Source organism: Geotrypetes seraphini, chromosome 7, assembly GCF_902459505.1.
Source record: "Geotrypetes seraphini chromosome 7, aGeoSer1.1, whole genome shotgun sequence".
In the NCBI taxonomy this organism is placed as follows: Eukaryota; Metazoa; Chordata; class Amphibia; order Gymnophiona; family Dermophiidae; genus Geotrypetes; species Geotrypetes seraphini.
The window spans coordinates 131,523,965-131,544,355 of NC_047090.1; the positions used below are offsets into that span (position 1 = coordinate 131,523,965).

The 20,391-nt window shown below is 43.0% G+C and overlaps 1 protein-coding gene across 2 annotated transcripts in view; it reads right to left on the reverse strand.

The window, feature by feature from the left end:
• MDGA2 (MAM domain containing glycosylphosphatidylinositol anchor 2) overlaps positions 1-19,478 on the reverse strand; it is a 1,122,977-nt gene extending 1,103,499 nt beyond the window's left edge. For both annotated transcript variants that reach the window (XM_033952215.1, XM_033952214.1), the window contains exon 1: positions 19,088-19,478. In XM_033952215.1, coding sequence (XP_033808106.1) covers positions 19,088-19,160 — 73 coding nt within the window. In that variant the 5' untranslated portion in view covers positions 19,161-19,478. The remainder of the gene's footprint in view (positions 1-19,087) is intronic.
• Between the last annotated feature and the right edge of the window lie 913 nt (positions 19,479-20,391).

Below are 20,391 nucleotides of genomic sequence, written 5' to 3' on the forward strand. Positions count from 1 at the left end.
CACCTCTTCCCTACTCCCCCTGTCCAGCAGCAGCCCTTCTACCTTCCTTTTACCTCCCCCCTGTCCAGCAGCGCCCTTCTCTATTCCCTGCTCACCCTGTCCAGCATCCGCTAGCCCGGGCAGCCTCAGGGCTTTTGCTAGGCCAGCCCACCTCGCATTATCGAAGTGGCCAAGCCTAGCAAATGCCCCGCGGTTGCAAGATGAAACTGTGGCTGTTGCGTTTGCTGGTCCGGGGGTGAGAAGAGGCATCCTGGCAGCAGCAGCGCAGGAAGTCAGCCGGCATCAGAGATTGGAGCAGAAGGCAGGCAGTGTGCATGTGCGGCATGGAAGCACACATCACAGCGGTAGGGATCACGGCATCGTAAGTGCGCATGCACGCTTACAGTTTTATTAAAGAGGATGCATGTAGTTGGCAGCTTACAGACTCTTGACCACATAGTGCAAGGCAATTATTTAAGGGCTTTACCTGTATGAAAACAATGCCCTTTTTTGATTAAAAATTAAACTGCTTAAAATACCCCCTCTTTTACAAACGCATAGCGTGGGTTTTAGCGCAGGCAGCGGCAGTAACTGCTCCAATGCTTATAGGAATTCTATGAATGTCGGAGCAGTTACCACCGCTGCTGGCGCTACAACCCACGCTATGCGTTTGTAAAAGAGGGGGATAATTGCCTCTTGGCTGGCATCAAAATGAAGGTAGCTCAAAAATAATCTTTCTGGCTAAGCTGGGCTCCCAGTTAATCTAAAACAGTTGGGTTTGCCCCAAGTCCAGTTAAACTAGTTGGAGCCAAATACGATTTAAAAAATATATATAACTTGACTACTAAATAACGTTTATTGTATATTAACATTTCAACAACATTATAGTAATCCTGAAGAAAACATCACCAAAATGTCAATATGCTATTAAAATCATATAATATTAAATTCAGGAGGTTCACTGTAGTTTCCGCTATTGCAACTGACTTTTGGCATGATTCATTTCTCATTACAATGAAAATCAGATGTTAAGCTCATATTTAGCAAAAGGGATTGAAACAATCAAATAATTAACAAGAGGAGGCCTTTTCCTTTAAGCAAAAATGAAGAGCAAGGGTGCATGATATGATGCCATTGGGAGGAAAACTCAAGAGAAAAACGGAAGGAATCCTTATTTGATAAGGGGACTTTGGATGTCAAAGTTAACCTATCTGTAGTCCCCATCTGTAGTAGTAACAAAAAAATGTGCAGAACTGAAGAACATTGGGGTCAAATACAGTAGATGGTGGGAGGAGTGTGTGGCGCAATGGATGGAGCTACAGCCTTGGCACCCTGGGGTTGTGGGTTCAAATCCTGCACTGCCCCTTGTGATCCTGGGCAAGTCACTCAGTCCTCCATAACCACAGGTGTGTTAGATAGATTGTGAGCCCACTGGGACAGACAGGGAAAATACTTGAGTACCTGATTGTAAAACCGCTTAGATAACCTTGATAGGCGGTATATAAAAACCTAATAAACTTGAAACTTAAAAACAAATGGAAAAATATGGGGGCTTGGTATTGAACTGTCTTATTTGGGGGGAAGCACAGTACTATGTAACTCCAACGGTGTCATAGTCTTTCAATCAATTTTCAGGTAGCTATTGCACATCATTCAGAATTTTGTAGATCTCTGTTCTCCTCTCAGCCAGTGACTGGGACTCCCCAACGCAGAGAATGGAGAAGCAGAACACCTGACATCTATTACCCACCTAAAAACCTAGGCAGTTTACAAAAAAGGACATTCATAATCATTTAAGCAAACACACATAACAACACTCCCAAAATCTAAAATCACCCAGAATCTCCCACACTCTACTATAAACCACATCACCTTCATAAATCTTTTTCATAAATATATACACCTCTTTACATTATCAAATCAGGCAAAATACAAGAACGTTTCTCCTCCTATCTAGACAAAAGCTGAAATGGGTTATTAACAAAGATTCTCCTCTCTTTCTCAATTAAATGCTTTGAAGAAGAAATAAGTTTCCAACAGTTTCCTAAACTGCAATACATTTCTACAAAGCCGACATCATTGGACCAGCAATTGCAAAGGAGGATTCTTTTTTGGTATCAGAATAATGAATCTCTTTTCTATTTTTCACCTCCAATCACTGACGCAGCAAGGGTGAAAGGTGCCCTTCCTTCACATTCTTCTCCGTCCCCCCACCCTCTCCTTCCCCGCCCCCTCCTGCCAGGCATGCGCGTGCCCCTTCCTTTCCTCCATACCTCTATAACATTCCCAGTATGAGCAGCAATCCCATCCTGCTGCTCATGCCAGCAGCGGCTCTTCCTCTGATGTCACTTCCTAGGCACGGGGCCAGGAAGTGATGTCAGAGAAAGAGCCAACGCTAGCGAAAGAAGCTGGTTGGGGTTGCTGCTTGCACTGGGAATGTTAAAGAGGTACGGGGGAAGGGAAGGGGCACACATGCATGGCAGTGGGGAAGGCGGAGAGGAGAACGGGTGACGGTCCCCCCATCATGATGGCACCCGAGGCGGACCACACCCCCTTTTTTACATCACTGCCTCCAACCGCATACAATTTTCAGATCTTAATGTCCTTCTTGGCTGATATAAATTCAAAATTTTCTTAAAATAATCAGGCAGATAACTTCTAGCACTGCTCAAGTTCCACCACAGACCACCCCTGCACTATTCAAATAGTGTTAGTGCGGTCAGAAGACATATTCAGTACCGCTATCTAGATAGAACTCCTGAGTATTTCTCTCACTAGCATTAGCAGCACTTGCTAATCGGATAAGTGCCTTTGAATATAGCTTCCTTGCTTCTTAGATCCAGTCCACATGTAGCAGGTCCTTCATCATACTGTGTGAATGGGCAGCTCCATAAGTTACAGACTGAATGCGAAGTGAAGACTGTGCTGACTTCCAGTGGCGTATCTAGCATATATGACACCCGGGGCCCATTATTTTTTGCCCCCCCCCCATCTGTACAAAAAACATGATTTTTAGTAACAAGCCACACATCACACATGAGTACCTAGGAAAAGGCAGCATCTTACATATGGAGTGAGCAGTACAACATCAATACACCCATTGTAAAACTAAACAAGCCAGACTAGTACAGATCAATCCTACACCGTCAATCCTAACAGAAAACCACTTTCGAACACACGGAACACAGAAAATACCTTCGCCTAGTATGGAATATGTCATTACAAACTAACCCTTCCCTCTTTTACAAAACTGTAGTGTGGATTTTAGCCACGGTGGTAACAGCTCTGATGCTCATAGAATTCTGAGCATCAGAGCTGCTACCACTACGGCTGGTGCTAAAAAATGCTCCACAGTTTTGTAAAAGGGGGGATAAAATAGAAATACACAAGACAAAAAGTTAAATTGAACTACCAAGAAGCTGGACTCTGCATACAATGCAACACCACAGAAACAGCGACACATGTCTCCTAAAGCAATAAATAAATAAAGAAAATTTTTGTTCTACCTTTGTCTTCTCTGGTTTCTGCTTTCCTCATCTTCTTGTTACTCTCTTCCTTCCATCCACTGTCTGCCATCTCTCTGCCCTTATATGGCATCTTCTCTCCTTCTATGCCCCTTCCAGAAACTGTATGCCTCCCCCTTCCATCTCTCCTTTCACCCCCATTGGTCTGGCATCTCTCTCCTCTCCTTCCCTCTCCCACACCTCTCTTCTGCAATCCCTTTCTTCCCTCATTTTCCTTTTAAATTTATTTTCTGCATCCATCTAGATTACGTTCTTACTACCCTCTCATCAATTTCCTTTTTTACTGTCTACCTACAGCTCACCACCTCTTTCCCTCACCCCCTCCAGTATTTCCCTAACTCAATCCTTTTCCCCGATCATGTGCCCTCATTTTATTTATCCCCTCCTTCCATCCTCTGCCCTCTTCTCTCTCTCCCTTCTCTCCATTTCCATCATCTGCCCCTTCTCTCTCTTTCCCCCTCCTTTCATCATCTGCCCTCTTCTCTCCCCCACTTCCATCATCTGCCCCTTCTCTCTCTTCCCCCCCACTTCCATCATCTGCCCTCTTCTCTCTCCCTCTTCTCTTCAGTTCCATCATCTGCCCCTTCTCTGTCTTTCTCCCCTCCTTCCATCATCTTCCCTCTTCTCTCTCCCCCTTCTCTCCACTTCCATCATCTGTCCCTTCTCTCTCTTTCCCCACTTCCATCATCTGTCCCCTTCTCTCAATCTCTCCATCCACCATAGGCCCATCTTTCTCCCTCACTTTTCCGATTTTGGCAACAAGATCAGCAAGGCCCCCCCCCCCCCCTCCGTGACAACATTGAGTGGCATCGGCGCCCCCCCCCTCCACGATGGCACTCAGCGGCATCGGCGCCCCCCCTGCCCCGCGACAGCACTCAAGTTCGGCCTCCTTCTCCCGGCATCAGCAGAACTTCAGATCGGCAACAGGTGCTCAGTCAAAAGCTTCCCCTGACTGAACTGCCTGGGCGGAAACAGGAACCTGAGTCAGGGGAAGCTTTTGACTGAGCACCTGTTGCCAATCTGAAGTTCTGCTGATGCCGTTAGGCCGAACTTGAGTGCTGTTGCGGGGCAGGGGGGGGCGCTGATGCTGCTGAGTGCAGTCGCGGAGGAGGAGGGGGGGCGCCGATGCTGCTCAGTGCCGTCATGGAGGAGGGGGGCGTCGATGCCGCTCAGTGCCGTCGCAGCCCAGGAATTTTCTGGACCTGTGCACCCCCCCTAAGGCTGCACCCGGGGTGGACCTCTCCCCCCCCCCTTGGTACACCACTGCTGACTTCTGAGGGGTTAGGGAAACATTTTTCTCCAAGACCTTTACTTTCCTGGCTGCTGTCACCATGTTGCCTTATCCCTCTTCACTGTCATGGGTACTACTCATCCAACTGGCTACGTTATAGAAATGTAATTTTGGGTAAACCCATACGCCAACTGGTTCATCTGTTAGGCTTTACAGACAGAGAATGGAAAGGAAAAAAATGACAAAAAGAGAAAAAAAACACTCAGGTACTGGTTTACTTCCTTCTTTGATCTTCTCTTCCTTGGGGGCTTCACTTCCTTCTGTCTCTTCAAAACTCGGTGAAATCCTTTTTCAAGACTCCTACTCAATTCTCTAACACAAATATTCCGTAGGTAGTTTGAGGGTAATTCTACAATTTTGTGCCTATAATTAGGCACGGGTGTCTATGTGGTGCCTGTTCCATAATGGGAAGTAGGTGCCTCCTTTCCTTTATAGAAGGGGTATTCGAACCTGTCCTAGGGGTCCACCGGCCAGTTTTGAGGATATCCCTTGTGAATATGCATGACAGAGATCTGAATGCCTGCCACCTTCAATGTATGCAAATCTTTCTTATACATATTCCTTAGGAATATCCTGAAAATCCATCTGGCTCATGGACCCCTTGGAGTACCCCCTCTTTATAGAATTCTAGTGTAACTGCATATACAAGTGTGCAAAAGCCCTTAGGTGTAAGTACTTACACTGTCATTGAGTTAGCATGAGTGTGCTTAAATGCCAAGATATACACATGTAACTTAGACTATTCTGAGTTACACACGTGAGTCCCAGACTCTGCCTATGTGCAAGCCTACATTTATAATACATGCAATGTAAGATATGCATATATTTCCAAAATAGTACTTAGGCAGGTTTATTGGTATATGCCATTATGCTAATCATTTTGGAATATAATTAGCAAGCAAACCTTAGCATCTATTTTATAGAATTACCCACTTCCTCCCAATTACTATAAAACACCTTTTTCTTAAAATTCCTTTCCTCTATAGGTTCCTTAAACCTAGACTCCAAATTGGGAAATCTCCCCCACCCCTCCTCCCCTACCAAGAAAATGTTCCTTCTGTGGGAAGAAATCACTTGCTGACAGTCCTCTCCCCCAGTGTACATCCATCACTGACTACGAGCTACCAATCACACTTCACCACTGTGCATGCCGTCCTCCAGTGAAACTCCACACTGGTCACAGGCTGTCATAAGGCAGTCCCTCAAATTTCTTTAGGGACAAATGGAGTAACTCTCTTCCTTTAGTTCAGGCCTTGGTCAACATTCAGGAGCCTGAAAATCTCAGAAGACTCTAGCTCCCTCTTGGATGCTTTGGTAGAAAGGACGCAAAGATAATTTTCCTTCAAAACATTTTATAACCTCAATTACCTTTTTTAAAAAAAAGTTGCAGTTGACCTTTTTGGTCCCAAGTGTCTGTAGTTATATGTTTGTTATATCTCCGCTAGTTGTGTTGGTGATTTTTTTTATTTTTTTGGGACTGGAGTGACTTGACCCCTGACGCAGGCATTCTTTTCCTGAAACACAGCTGTGTCGGGTCCTTTCACTTGTGCCACTAGACACTAGGTATTATAAAATCTGTCTTTGGTTCATTGCATCGCTTAACTGTGGTTCTTGTTGTTTCTCACGTGACACTGACTCATCCTTTTTTATTTCCCATCCTGTAGGGATTTTCCATACATCTATCATCTTTTCAATAATGATGTAATTTCTGTTGTTGCTCCAAAGTTTAACCTGCTCAAGCCATTTGTTCTAAAGCATTCTTTCCCATGAAATAAATAAGATAATCAATTTTAAAATAATTTTGGAAGAAACATAAAAGTAAATAAAGTCCATTAATAGCTAGAAATATCTAAAGCAACACGGTTGAAGTCTGTGACTCAACGGACAACCTTTCTGGTTTAAAGTAAATGAAAATCCACAAACCTGTCAAAGTTTGCAAGATTTGGCTTCAAGACAAAATTATTCACACAACCCTACACCGACATATACTGATACAATTGTCAATGTATATTTGCAGATAAATGCTTTTCTTTTACATGTACAGTTGAAGACTGATAATGCATTATTGACTGTTCCCACTATGTCTTTCGATTTGATACAGAATGTTCTTGGAATCTTTCCATCTTCTTTCTTTCATGGCAGCCTTAGTTCTTATACTTTATCTCTGAAACCTCAGAACTATTCAAAACACAAGTTTGTTTTGAATATCATTTTTCATACAAAAATGCATCAAAAATTCTTTCAGCCATTGGCACTTGTAAAATAATATCCCCCCACCACCTTTTTATAAAACAGTAGAATGTATTTTAGCACCGGTTGTGGCGATAACAGCTCCAATGCTCATAGAGCATTGGCGCTGTTACTGCTGTAGCCAGCGCTAAAAACCACACTAGTGTTTTGTAAAAGGGAGAGATAATATAATGCCATAAATATCATGAAGAAAGAAATGGAGATCTAGCAAGACTGATGGACTTCCCAAAATCTGATTAAAAATTTCAAATAAAATATACCAATATATGGAGAAACCAAATGCATCATTTACATTACATTAGTGATTTCTATTCCGCCTTTACCTTGCGGTTCAAAGCAGATTACATAAGAATTGTTATGATATTAAGAAGAACATACTGATAAGATATTAAGAAGTACTTAAGGAATAGTTTGAACATTTTCTAATTTGTTAAGGAGTGGTTGGTAATGCAGGAGGAGTTCGAAACATTGTTGGTTTGTAGGAAAGAGGATATGAAACATAAATGAATTATACAAGTGCAGATACCTTTTTTAAATTTGATGGCCTTCTGAAAGGCAAGAGTAATTTTGAACATTGAGAACCTGAACTGTATTTTCGTGCAAAATGAATGCTAGTTCTTCTATGTTTTTAGGTGATGAGGGAATGGGGGTAGGAAAGGGATGGGGGAAACATTTTAGTGGTCTGTAGTTCCCAACTATTAAATGGATAAGAAGAGTGAAAAATGGTGATAACTAATTTAATTATACTTGTTGAATTACATATATGTTTCTTGGGGAATATTTGGGGTTTTTTTTTTCAAAACCACTAAAGATGATTTCTCCTTAAAAAGTACCAATAATCAGAGAGAAAAGATGAATCAAACAGAGATTAGAAAATGAAAAATATCAACCACCCAATGTGAGGCAGAAAGACTTTACCAAATTTTAGCACATAAAGAAAAAGATTTTCAACTAGCCATGAGAAAAGATGGAGCATTGAGAAAGCTTGTTGAGCAGAAACAGTGTGTGATGAAATCAGAGAATTATACAGGACCAGTCCCCATAGATGATGATAAAGATCATCGGGACAGTTTTGCACGGGATCTTGGAGGATACCCAGTTCCATGGAGAGATTTTAGGGTTCATAGACAACTCGGCGAAAGACAAAGGCGCGCGCCGACAACTGAGCGCAAGATGGAGGCGCGCGCCGAAGAAAATTACAGTTTTTAGGGACTCCAACGGGGGGTTTTGTTGGGGAGCCCCCCCAGTTTACTGAATAGAGATCGCGCCGGGGTTGTGGGGGGTTTGGGGGGTTGTAACCCTCCACATTTTACTGTAAACTTAACTTTTTCCCTAAAAACAGGGAAAAAGTAAAGTTTTCAGTAAAATGTGGGGGGTTACAACCCCCCACACTCCCCACAATGCCCCCACAATGTGGCACGATCTCTATTAAATAAAGTGGGGGGGTTCCCCACACACACACACCCCGTCGGAGCCGTAAAAAGAGTAATTTTCTGCGGCGTGCACCTCCTCGCTGCGCTGAATTGTCTGCGCACGCCTTTGTCCCGGCGCGCTTTTGACCTGACACCGATTTTAGAGGCGAGTCCTGAGCTTCTAATGTGATGCATAATGGAACCTGCAGAACTGATTCCAATTGATAGAATCAGGGAATACTTATATCCAGTGTTGTTCAAAGTACTAGGTCAAACTATTTTAAAAGTAAAAATAGATGTATATCTTAATACGAAAGTAAGAGTGCAATGAAAACACATTAAAAACTTACTTGAGACTAAAAAAATTATTGCTTAATATAATACTTTTTGAGTAAAAAGTAAAAGTACCAAAGCTACAATTGAATGCAACTATTGTTAACATTTTTATCCCAACAGCTTTATTGCTCTACAATTCAATCTGCTTTGCTTTTAGTATAACTAAGGGCTCATTTTACAAAGGTGCGTTAGGGCCTTAACGCACGGAATAGCGCACGATAAATTACCCCGCGTGCTAGACCTTAACGCCAGCACTGAGCTGGTGTTAGTTCTAGAAGCGTAGCGCGGGTTTAGCATGCACTAAAATCCTGCGTACGCTAAAAACGCTAGCGCACCTTAGTAAAAGGAGCCCTAAATTTTTTTAAGTGACTTATCACCCATGTGAGTGACCTTGTGGTTCATTAATGCAGCACAGCAAAAAAGGTGTTTAACAACTACACTAGCAGCAAGGGGATTTAGGCCCTGAAGCACAAAAGGTTTTCCATGCCAGTAAGACTCGTTAAAGCAGTCCTACTGGTAAGAAAACCCTCCTCCCAATTCACAAAAGGGTTCTCTATGGCTGTTACCAATCATTGTAGCAGTCACCGACAATCCTATGCTAATGCATTAACAAGGAGCTCATTAACTCTGTATAATGCACAGCAGGAAACACGTTGTTTCCCATGCAAACTTTAAAAGCAGGGTCTGAGCTGTCGTAGCCTTACTTTCCTATCAGCACCTGAGCGCTGACTGACTCAGACCCTGACAGGAAAATAAGGCTTGACAGCTCAGCCCCCCTCCCCTGCAAATTAAAAAAAAGACCCCTCAATCCTTCCCTCTGAGCTTCCCCATCCATCCATAGACCCTGTCTCCCCTCCCATGATCCTCCCCATGTCAGGATTCCTCCTCCCACTGAGCACCCCGCCAAGAAACCCTGGTGTCTAGTGGCTAGGACTCCCCCAGCTCACAAGCGCCCTCCTAGAACACTGCCTCCCCAACACAACTCCCATACCTCTTATTTAGAATATCAGCAGGAGGAATGCTTACTTACTGCCTCCTTCTGGCAGGCCTGCCTCTTCAAAATGGTGGGCCTTCCCCTTCCATCCTATGATGCACTGGGAGGAGTCTAAGGGCCCTGATTAGCTCAAACACCTAAGGCACTTCTCAAGCCGCCAGGCACAGTTCATCTCCCTTATACTGGCGATACAGGTGAAGTAACCCGACCTCACAGGAGAAAACCCCTCCCCTCCCTCTGGCTCTAATAAATCAGTATATTAACTGTAAAAGATATTTCATAACCCACTTGCTAGCTGGCCTATAGTGATTGAGAAATATCCTGTTTCTGAGTTAGCTATGGTAAGCAAAAACTTATAAGAAACAAGACTTAATTCTAATGTATGGCACCTGGCCGGATATTATGCAAAGAGGAACACAGCTCATGGTCAGAAAAATAGAATTCTCAAGAATATTATTTAGCAAGATATATCATGTGTTACCATAGCAGGGAAGGGATTTGAGACTCGGAATTGCTTATATGGTAAGGGAAAAGGGCATTTGCGGGAAAGTGTTAGGCCTTACGGTAGACTGAACAGACGTATAACATGATATAAATAGATAAGCCAATAAATGAATCTACTTATGTAATGACGTATAAGAAAATAACCAATAAAGATGTACCATGTGATTTAGGCCAACGTGGTGTTGACCACCAAAAAATGAATAAAAACAGGCCTGTAAACGGAAGTAAGGAGAACAGACATCAGAGGATCCTCAGGCCTGAAGATCACTTTCTGTTACGCTATATGCTGAATGATTTATTCTTGTAAGCTGTTACTGATTTGCTAATAAATATATACCTATTAAAACCAGTATATAGTGTGTGAGGTTTCCATTCCGAGGTAGGCCTAGACAGCGGCTTATCTTACCTTAGTGTGATTAAAAAGTTCCTTCTAATCAGACCAGGTTGCAATATTACAGACGTTTTCTGACTGGGTCTGTAGGTTTTGATCAAGTGAATCTCTGAAACATTTGACTTCCATATAGTCATCATTATTGTCATTATCATCTGCATTAGAAGTAGTGCTAATTCTTCACTTGCATCTTCATATTTATCTTTGTTATCATCTTCATGCTGCCCAATGGCAAAGAAGGCTTTCACAAAGTTAGAATCATTGTTTGCTGTTCTAACAATTTTTCATCTGATGGCAAACTGAATATCTTCAAGAACTGACACAAGAACATCAAACATGTGAGAACCCTTCGGTCTTAAAACCAGATTGGCAGACTTCTTTTCCAAAGACTATCAATCTGGTGGACAGTCTGGTGACATGCTAGGGCATAATAAGATATTCAAATTAGTTTGGGGTCCACTGACATCTTTTGTAGATTTGCTATAGTTGTCTTTTATCTTTATTTCCCGTTGTTTTTTCACCCACACATCCGGCGGGGGGGGGGGGGGGAGCAGAAGGGGGTATATCTTTTCTTTTGGTATTTTTCCTGATGGTAATGATGGATGGGGGAGGGAATTTTTATCTTTTGTATAGATACTGATAGATTATAAGTGCATGGTTGATTATCTTTATTTGTCTATAAATTGTATTGCACTTTTTGTTGGCATTAAAAACTAAATAAAGTTAAAAAAAATCTGATGGACAGTCACCCCAATGTAAAATTTTTCAAGGGATGACCTGAACAGTCTGTTGTAGTAGAGACATAGGTCTGTTACCAAGAACTGCTATCAACTTCAGCTTAATCTCTACTTCATCATTGTTCTGTTTGGCTGGAGACCAGTTCAACAAACACAGGCTATATTGAACAGCAACATTTAAGATGAGGTGAATCACTGTTTGTGTGACAAGGTTTGCAATACCAAACCCCTGTTCCTGATTTTATTCGGTTTACCGAGGTATCATCATCTATGTTTTGCTTCTGCTTTTACTTTTTACTAAGTGCAAGCATCAGTAGTAAAAATTAGGGCTCCTTTTACTAAGCTGCGATAGGGATTTTAGCGCGCGCTTAGTGCGTGCTGAATTGCCACCCACACTAGACCATAATGCCAGCATTGAGCTGATGTTAGTTCTAGCCGCATAGCGCGGGTTTAGCGCGCGCTAAAATCCTGCACGCGCTACAAACGCTATTGCAGCTTAGTAAAAGGAGCCCTTAGTAAAATTATTACTTCAGTAAAAGTAACAAATATTATCCTGTACTTCTTTACAAATAAAATGGCAAAATCTTACTTAAGTACAGTAACTAGTTACGGTTCACAGTCAGTCGCACGCGAGACACCAGCGCGCTGACAATCAAGCGCTGACAACTCGGCGCAAGAAAGAAGCGCGCAGCGGGAAAACATAGTTTTAAAGAGCTCTGAACCGGAGTGTGAGTGGAGAACTCCCCCACACACACACACTTTACTGTATAGTATTTGCGCTGCTGTTGGGGGGGTGTTTGGGGGGTTGGAACCCTCCATTATAGAGAAAACTGAACTTTTTCTGATTTTTGGGGGGAAAAGTTCCGTTTTCTCTATAACGTGGGGGGTTGCACCCCCCACACCCCTCCATGGTAACGCGAACACTATGCATTAAAGTGGGGGGGGGGTTCTCCCCACACACACCCCGTCGGAACTCTTTAAAACTAAGTTTTCCCACGGCGCGCTTCTTTTTTGCACCAAATTGTCAGCGCTCGATTGTCGATGCGCTGGTGTCTGGCGCGCGATAATCCTGTCACCCTAGTTACATTTATTTATTTTAAAATTTCTATTTCGCTTAAAACCTCAGTGGATTAAGACACAAGCTCTTACATACAAGTTACATAACATTGAAAGCAACATGTCAGCCATCATATCTACCTTCTACTTTCAGAATATCTAATTTACCTAGTTACTATACAAAGAAAATTAAAACCCAAAACGAGACTGTACAAGATGTTAGAACTTTATTGAAGTCAATAGAGCATTATAGACCAAAGAATGGTTCACTTGGATTAGAAACTTAGGGCTCCTTTTACTAAGGTGCATTAGGGCCTTAACACGCGGAATAGCGTACACTAAATTGCCGCGTGCGCTAGACCTTAACGCCAGTATTGAGCTGGCCTTATTCTAGAAGCGTACCGCGCAGTTTAGCGTGATAATTTTCTGCATGCGCTAAAAACACTAGCGCACCTTAGTAAAAGGAACCCTTAGACTTGACAGTCCATGTTTTGAAAAACACTTCTTGCACAGGGGTCCAAGATCTTATATGTCTCAAAAGTGGGAACCAACAATTTGAGAAAGTTTCTGCAAGTCCTTCCCTATGACAGGTAATCGGAGTGGAGGGAGGTATGAAGCTGCAGCTGACACCCTGACACCCTCCTACCCACCCCCGCTGAAGATCAATTAGAGAACTGTCAGGAATGGCTGCTCCTTCCTGCAGGCTTTACCCCTAGTTATTATTACAACGCATCATATCACCCTGCTTTGGGATGTAAGTTCAAAACCAAGATTGGTCAAAAAGTCTCACTTCTGAAACTGGGTAACTTGGCAGGCCTGGAGATGTGGAATAAGTGGAGTTCTCTGAAAATAAGAACAATTGGTTTGCATTACTTACCCCCCTGTTTTACTAAGGCACGCTATGCGCTTTAGCATGCGTTAAATACACACGCACGCTAACGTGTCCATAGACTAACATGCATGTGCTAGCATTTAGTGCGTGGTTAGCGCACGCTAAAACACTTAGGGCTCCTTTTACAAAGGTGAGCTAGCATTTTTAGCACATGCACCGAAAAACTACCGCCTGCTCAATAGGAGGCGGTAGCAGCTAGCGCGAGCGGCATTTTAGCATTTGCTATTCCGTGCATTAAGGCCCTAACGCGCCTTCGTAAAAGGAGCCCTCAGTGCACCTTTGTAAAAGGAGAACCTAATGTAATGAAGTAGGTAAGCAGCCTGAACATAGCTAAGGACAGAAAACTTAGGGAAAGTATAAAGCGCAGTCCTCCAGTCCTTGAATGTCCCGTAGAAATTTGGATTTCTGCATTATCAAAATGAATTCAACTAGAGTAAATTAATGCAAATGTGTAAATCCAATCTGTTTGCCATTGTCAAGGATCAAAGTCATCCCAGTCATATAGAAAAAAGTTGCAGTAGTTAATGTAAGAAATCCTGAGGGTGTAAATGAGCATTTCAACGGTAGGTACTTCAAAACTGTTGTGGTGGCCGACAGTACTTAATAGTAAGCTAATTTGCGTTGTATGTGAAAGGTAAGCCAGAGTGACAACTTTTCTTCAAACATTATTTTTCAAGATTTAAGAAGCCAATAAATCTTCACACAGTACCAACAATAGAAAAAAAAATGTCCATTACACATGGAAACTAGCTTTATAAGAAAAACAAAGCTGTAACTTTCTTTTAAAATCTATATTCTCTATCTTCAGGTTTTTTTATTGCAATTTCATTTTTTATGCGTATATGGTTTAAAAATCGGGTTTTTGAGATACAAAATTTATGGCTGCTGGAATTATATCATAGTTTTAGAACCCAATATTTTCCCACTGCAATAGATGTAGAATTGATCAAGACATAATTATGTAAAAATACATTTTGTTCTAAAGTTTTAATGGGTTACTCCTAATTCCAACTTCTGTATAAATCATGCATTTACCACCCCACCCCACCTCCCCCTTTACAAAACCGCAGCACGGTTTTTAGCACCAGCTACAGCGGTAACAGCTTAGATGCTCATAGAATTCCTATGAGCACTGGAGCTGTTACCACCACGGCCGGCACTAAAAACTGCACTACGGTTTTGTAAAAGGGGGGGAGGGAGGGGTTAGGAAACAAGCAATTTGGGAATTAAAAAAAAATAAAACACAAATAAATTTTATGCTGTGATTTTGAGATCTAAATACTATTAACATTTTCAAAACTTTTCATTATACAGATTTTAGGCTTGCCAAGTAATCCCAGAAAGGACTTTTAACATAAGAACTTAAACAAGGGTTCACAGGTCAGAAATTGAATCACAAAGTGGCCCTTTTACTAAGGTGCGCTAGCCTTTTTAGCGCATGCAGGAAATTACCGCGTGCTACACCGTGCGCTACTCTTCTAGAATTAACGCCAGCTCAATGCTGGCATTAAGGTTTAGCGCGGGCAGCAACGTAGTGTGCGCTATTCCATGCGTTAAATCCCTAACGCGGCTTAGTAAATGAAAGACCTAAGTAGTAGAAAGCAGAAGTACTGAGTGCTGACTGCTGTTTAAGAATGATGCTAGTAGTGGGTCATGCTCAGGAGCCATGCACTAACTGCAGGCTTAATGCACACCACCCATGCGCTAAAAATACATTTTATATTTTAGCATTGGGGCATGTTTGGAGTGAAGAGTAGGTATGACCCATGCTAATCAGTTAGCACATAGGCATTAATGCTCACTGATAACGCAGGATTACCGCAGGAGCCCTTACCACCTACAAAATAGGTGATAAGGGCTCACACATCAATGGCCATACAATAATTTCATAATTAGTATATGGCCATTAATACGAGGGGCCACTGAAAAGTTCTCAGCCCAACCAACAAAGCTAGGGCAATCTCCACTGAAGGCTATACACTTACCCCCTCTTTTACTAAGGTGCGCTAACTGAATTAGCACGCGCTATACACTAACGCGTCCATAGACTAACATGCATGCGTTAGCGTTTAGTGTGCGCTAATTTGATTAGCGCGCTAATCAGTTAGCACACCTTAGTAAAAGAGGGCCCTAGTCCAATGATTTTCCAGTTTTTTTGGTTCTGTCTGAAAAATACGAATGAAAAAAGTGGAAAATCGCTGGCCTAAGTGTATAGCCCTCGATGGAGACTGCCCCAACTTTGTTGGTTGGGCTGAGAACTTTTCAGCGGCCTCTCACAGAGAAAGCCAAACTGTAGCGCATGGCTCCTGAGTGCGACCCACTAGCACCATTTTTAAGCAGCAGTCAGCAATCATTAGTGCTTACCACTAATGTAGCCATTTTAGAGCCACGCTTAAAAGTAGCCTTAGCGGGTGGGTAACCCATGCGCTAAAAATAGCACAGGTCACCTTTTAGCACAACTTAGGAAAAAGGCCCCAAAATAATTACCTTCCATCGCAAACCAACTTTTTGTTCCATTTAAGGACAGAACTCACAGCTATCCAATTCTACTTCTCTATGCGATAAATGTTACTTCTTTTGGGATTCTGTGTGTCACCAGATATTTGTTCATTCTATTATAAGCGAGTCATTCATAGGCTCTGCACTATAAATAAAATGGATGTGAATTCATTTGAAACATGTCCCACATCCTTTATGACCTAAAATGAAAGAGAAAAAAATTAAATATGTTTTATAGTATTGAAATTGTGTGTGTATGGGGGGGAGGGGTTCTTGTTGATTCAAATGAATGCATATCCTTATTATTTATAATACGGAGTTTGTGAATCTTTCCAAACAATGTGCACTTTTTCAATAATTGCCTACAAAATGGAAAAAAAAAAAATCAAACGAATAAACCTGAAAATAAAACAAAAATTCCTATAAATGACATGGGAAACTAAACGCTCCTAATAAGTAATGAATGCCTGGTGAGGATTACTGGACAAATCAGGGCCTGTGCCTGTATGGTTCCAGGAACCCTGGGGTATGCTGAGCTCCTCCTCCCCCAGCCAAAGACTGTCACTGCAGTAACAGAACTGTGTCGGGTGGCAGGGAAAATCAAATCAGGGCATTCCCTGGGCATTTACCCATAAATGCTGGAAATGCCAGCTTTCAGGCCTGGTTCCGTCTGAGCTGAAAGGCCAAAGGACTATGAGAAAGAAAACTGTGGCGCCACAAACAAGAAAAAGTGATAAAAAGGAAAGGTTTAGTTGTAAAAAGTAAGATGATTACAAAGCAAGAAAACTACAATGTATGAGGTTCTGGTTGTGCTATGAACTATTTTTATCTGTCAAAAGCTGTGTCTATGTCATGAATGTCACTGAACAAACCTCTTACATACTGTAACTGTACTTAAGAAATCTGAAACAACTGACAGCCTGAATTACAAAAAAAATTACAAAAAAAATGCAATTACTGTATTGTACTTTGTTTTGTGATATATACATATCTTCAGATGAATAAGTCCCTAGGCTACTGATATATATATATATATTTTTTTTTTGGTGGGGGGCAGATATTTATTTATTTGGATTTATTCTGTCTAAACAGTTTGAAAAGACTGAAAAAAACCACCGGAATATATTCTATAGGGCACCTTAATATGATTCTGTGTATTCATAAGCAGATCACTCATTACTTAGAAATATCCAGATTTTTTTTCTTTCTTGGATTATCTTATTTAATAAACATTCCAGAACACTATGCAACCCCCCCCCCCTCCCATTTAACTAAAAACCAAAGGAAAATTTTTCTCATTAGGTTTTCCACACACCTTTCTGCCTTGGTTAGCAATATAAATAGATGCCTGAAGCTCAGAAATCAGAGTGGTGGAACTGTTCAGGTTGTACAAAATATTTTTTTGAAAGGCAGGATATAATTTCAAATTAAATTACACCTGACAAATCTGGAAGAAAATCGATTTCAAAAGAAAACCCCAGCCAATTCCTGCTTTGGAAGGGGCAAGAAATACAAACACTCCTAGTGGGTTTTTTTTCCCTCAAGGTACGGGTAAGTCATTCCTATATGAAGAAAAAAAACAACCTTACTCTGCCGCTTTTAAAATGCATATTGATAGGTTTAATCCCACCCCCAAAACTATAACTCACCGTGGTGCTATTGGGAAATGGGCGTTTGACTGGTGAGATGAGAGCGGAGGGTCTGTAGGGCCCTAAAGCCCCTCATCTTTCAGCCTCTTCCCCGCCCCCCTCCGGGACTGCAGCGGATTTCTTGAGCTACCGGGGCTCCCAATGCAAAGTGGGGAAAGTCAAATTAAATGTCTCCAATCGTATTCATCACTCCGTAAAGGCCATTACATGGTTGTCTCAGATGGGGAGGGGGGGGGGGAAGCTTCCTTGACTCTTCTGCAAACTACCAGGTTTCTTCTCTCAGGGCCACTAACAGTCTTATCCCACGTTGATGCAATGCGTTATCAAAGAAGATTCCACAAATCCTCTTTACACTACCTTCCTTAAATGAGTTCTGCTTTATCTGGGGGTAAACTTAGCATTGGCATCAACCTGCCTGGCAAAGTTACCAGGAACACACATTCTAAGTGAGCTTGGGCTAGTCTTTTTCTTAATCACAAATACACAGCTAAATGATCAATACAGATCTTACAAAGTTTGGCTTGCAACTGAAAGGCAGCTCCATTTTTTTTTTTTTTAGGCATCTAGGAAGAAGGAATGGAATCATTCAACGGCTCATTCATGCAACTGAGCCTTCTTCCTCCGAATGAAATTGCCAGCATATACCTTAGGCTATTAGCTTTGCACACCAGTGTAAAATTACGAGTATTTGACCATCCCTCAGTCTTTTTTTCTTTTAATCAGAATAGGCGAATTAGAACCGTGCAGCATCTTCTTTAAATAAGCAAAAGCTGACACTGACTAATATCCATGTCAGAGGAGAATGCAGAACCATCTGAAACTGCAATACACTTTAATGGATGCTTTAAGGCCGATAAGCTATTTTGAGTACCTAATAATTAATGATCACCACAAGTAAGTCACAAGATTATTAATGCTTGAGGGGGGGAGGGGGGTCTGCACACAACGGTGGCGATTTAGGTTTGAAAATACGTCCTGCTTCAAACTATAAGACTAAGGAGGACGCATTACTGTAATTTAGCAAGCGATGCGCTGTAGAAAGCCACAACTAGTCGTCCCGTGCACAGGCATTTTCAAACCCTGCGCGTCTCCGGATGGAGGATTTATTTAAGCCACTATAAATCGCAATAGAGATTCCCAGCAATACCGAACTGTCAGAGCGACTCAAGAAACGATGTCGCTCCAAAAGGGGGGGAGGGGGGTCATTCACATTTTCTCCGCCGGGGGGAAAAAAATGCTGTTAATAGAAAAATTTTTTTTTTTTTTTTGCAATGAACTGTTTTCCCCTTAGGTTTTGTGTTGGTGGATTCCCCCCTCCCCCCCCCCCCCTTTAAAATCCAAAATACGTTGCAACGGCAAGTACTGCGATTTGGGCATATTCTCAGTTCTAATGACAACAGAATCTTAATTTCAGTGACACCCTTTTCCCCTCGAACCACACAATATCCTAAGGAAACCGCCTCAAGCGCCGGGGACACTGCTCCCCGCTATAAATCAAACGTCTGGCTTAAGAAACACAAGGTCATGACATAATATGGGATTTTTTATTTTTTTTAAATAAAAGCGAACTCACCATAGACCCCTTGGCCAGCGATGCTATCCAAGAGAACAGTCAGTAGCCACAAGACACCGTAAACTAAATCCATCTTCGCGTTAACATGGACATATCCAGCCCGGGCACGGAGCGGGGTCCTTCCAGCGGCTAGTGACCGGCAAGCAAAGTGCGCTCGAATCCAGGTAGGCAGGGGAGATGCTGCCGCTGACAGACGGGGGGGGGGGGGAGCCCCGGCGGTGGAAATCACTCTCTCATACCGGTACAAACGCTGAATTTAAATAAAAAAAATTAAAAAAAACAACAACCCCAAAGCAGCGTTTCAAACACGAGCGAGTGCGATCGCTCACTCTCCTCTCACCGTCTCTCAAAAAAGACCAGCCACGGTGCTTTGAAGCAGCAGCAGCAGGCGGGGAAATCCATGCCAGCCAAAGGCAATCGAGAGCAGGTTTCAGTCTAGAAGGTCTCCAAAAGAAGGGGGCTCGCTCCCTGTCGCCTTAAAAAAAAAAAAAAAAAAAAAAAAGTAAACTCACGACGCTCCCTGGAGAACAATTAACAAAGCCGCCCGCTTGCAGTCCAGCAGCAGCCCTCGAGTTGTCCCTTTCCCCATTCCATCAGTTGCCATTGCGACGCGGCTCCTCGTGCAGCCTGGCGAAGCGGCGCGAGGAGGAAGAGCGGGCGCGAGCTGTGGGAGCAGGTGCGAGAGTCCTACGATCCGACCCGACCGTGCAATGTGAAGAAAAACAAACCAACCAAAAAAAAAGGCCACCAGACAGAGCAGAGCCTTATCCCGTAAAAGCCTCCAGCGGTGCAAAGAGCGAAACGGAGCCAGAGCATCAGCCCCCACGCACGAACCGTGGCGAGCAACGCGCCAATCGAGCAAGGTGTCTTTTCTTAGTCTTGCAATGCGCGCCTACACCTATCCATGTTTGCTGCTAGGTAGTGCTGGAATCCCCGAGCCCGAAGCAACCTCCTTCCTTCTCCCGGGGGAGGGGGGGGGGCAGAATGAATGGGGAGCCGTAGGTGCACCCTGATCGCGTTGCCGGCGGCACCGCTCCGTGGATCCGGTGGGCGGCTGGCTGGCTCCGGAGGCGGAAGCGGCGGAGGTTGCTGGGGAGGGGGAGGGGGGGAGAGCAAGGGCAGTGTACGGATCGAGGAGCGGAGACGAGATCTGCCGGGGCCAGAGCGACACTGGGCAGAGTCGGAGGAGAGCTGTGTGTGTGTGTGTGTGTGGTCACGTTATGCGCTACGTGCGGAGAGAGAACGGGAGAAGGAGAAGGAGAGAGCTGGAAACAGTTAGCCGCAGCCAGGCGACGTCAAAGCCT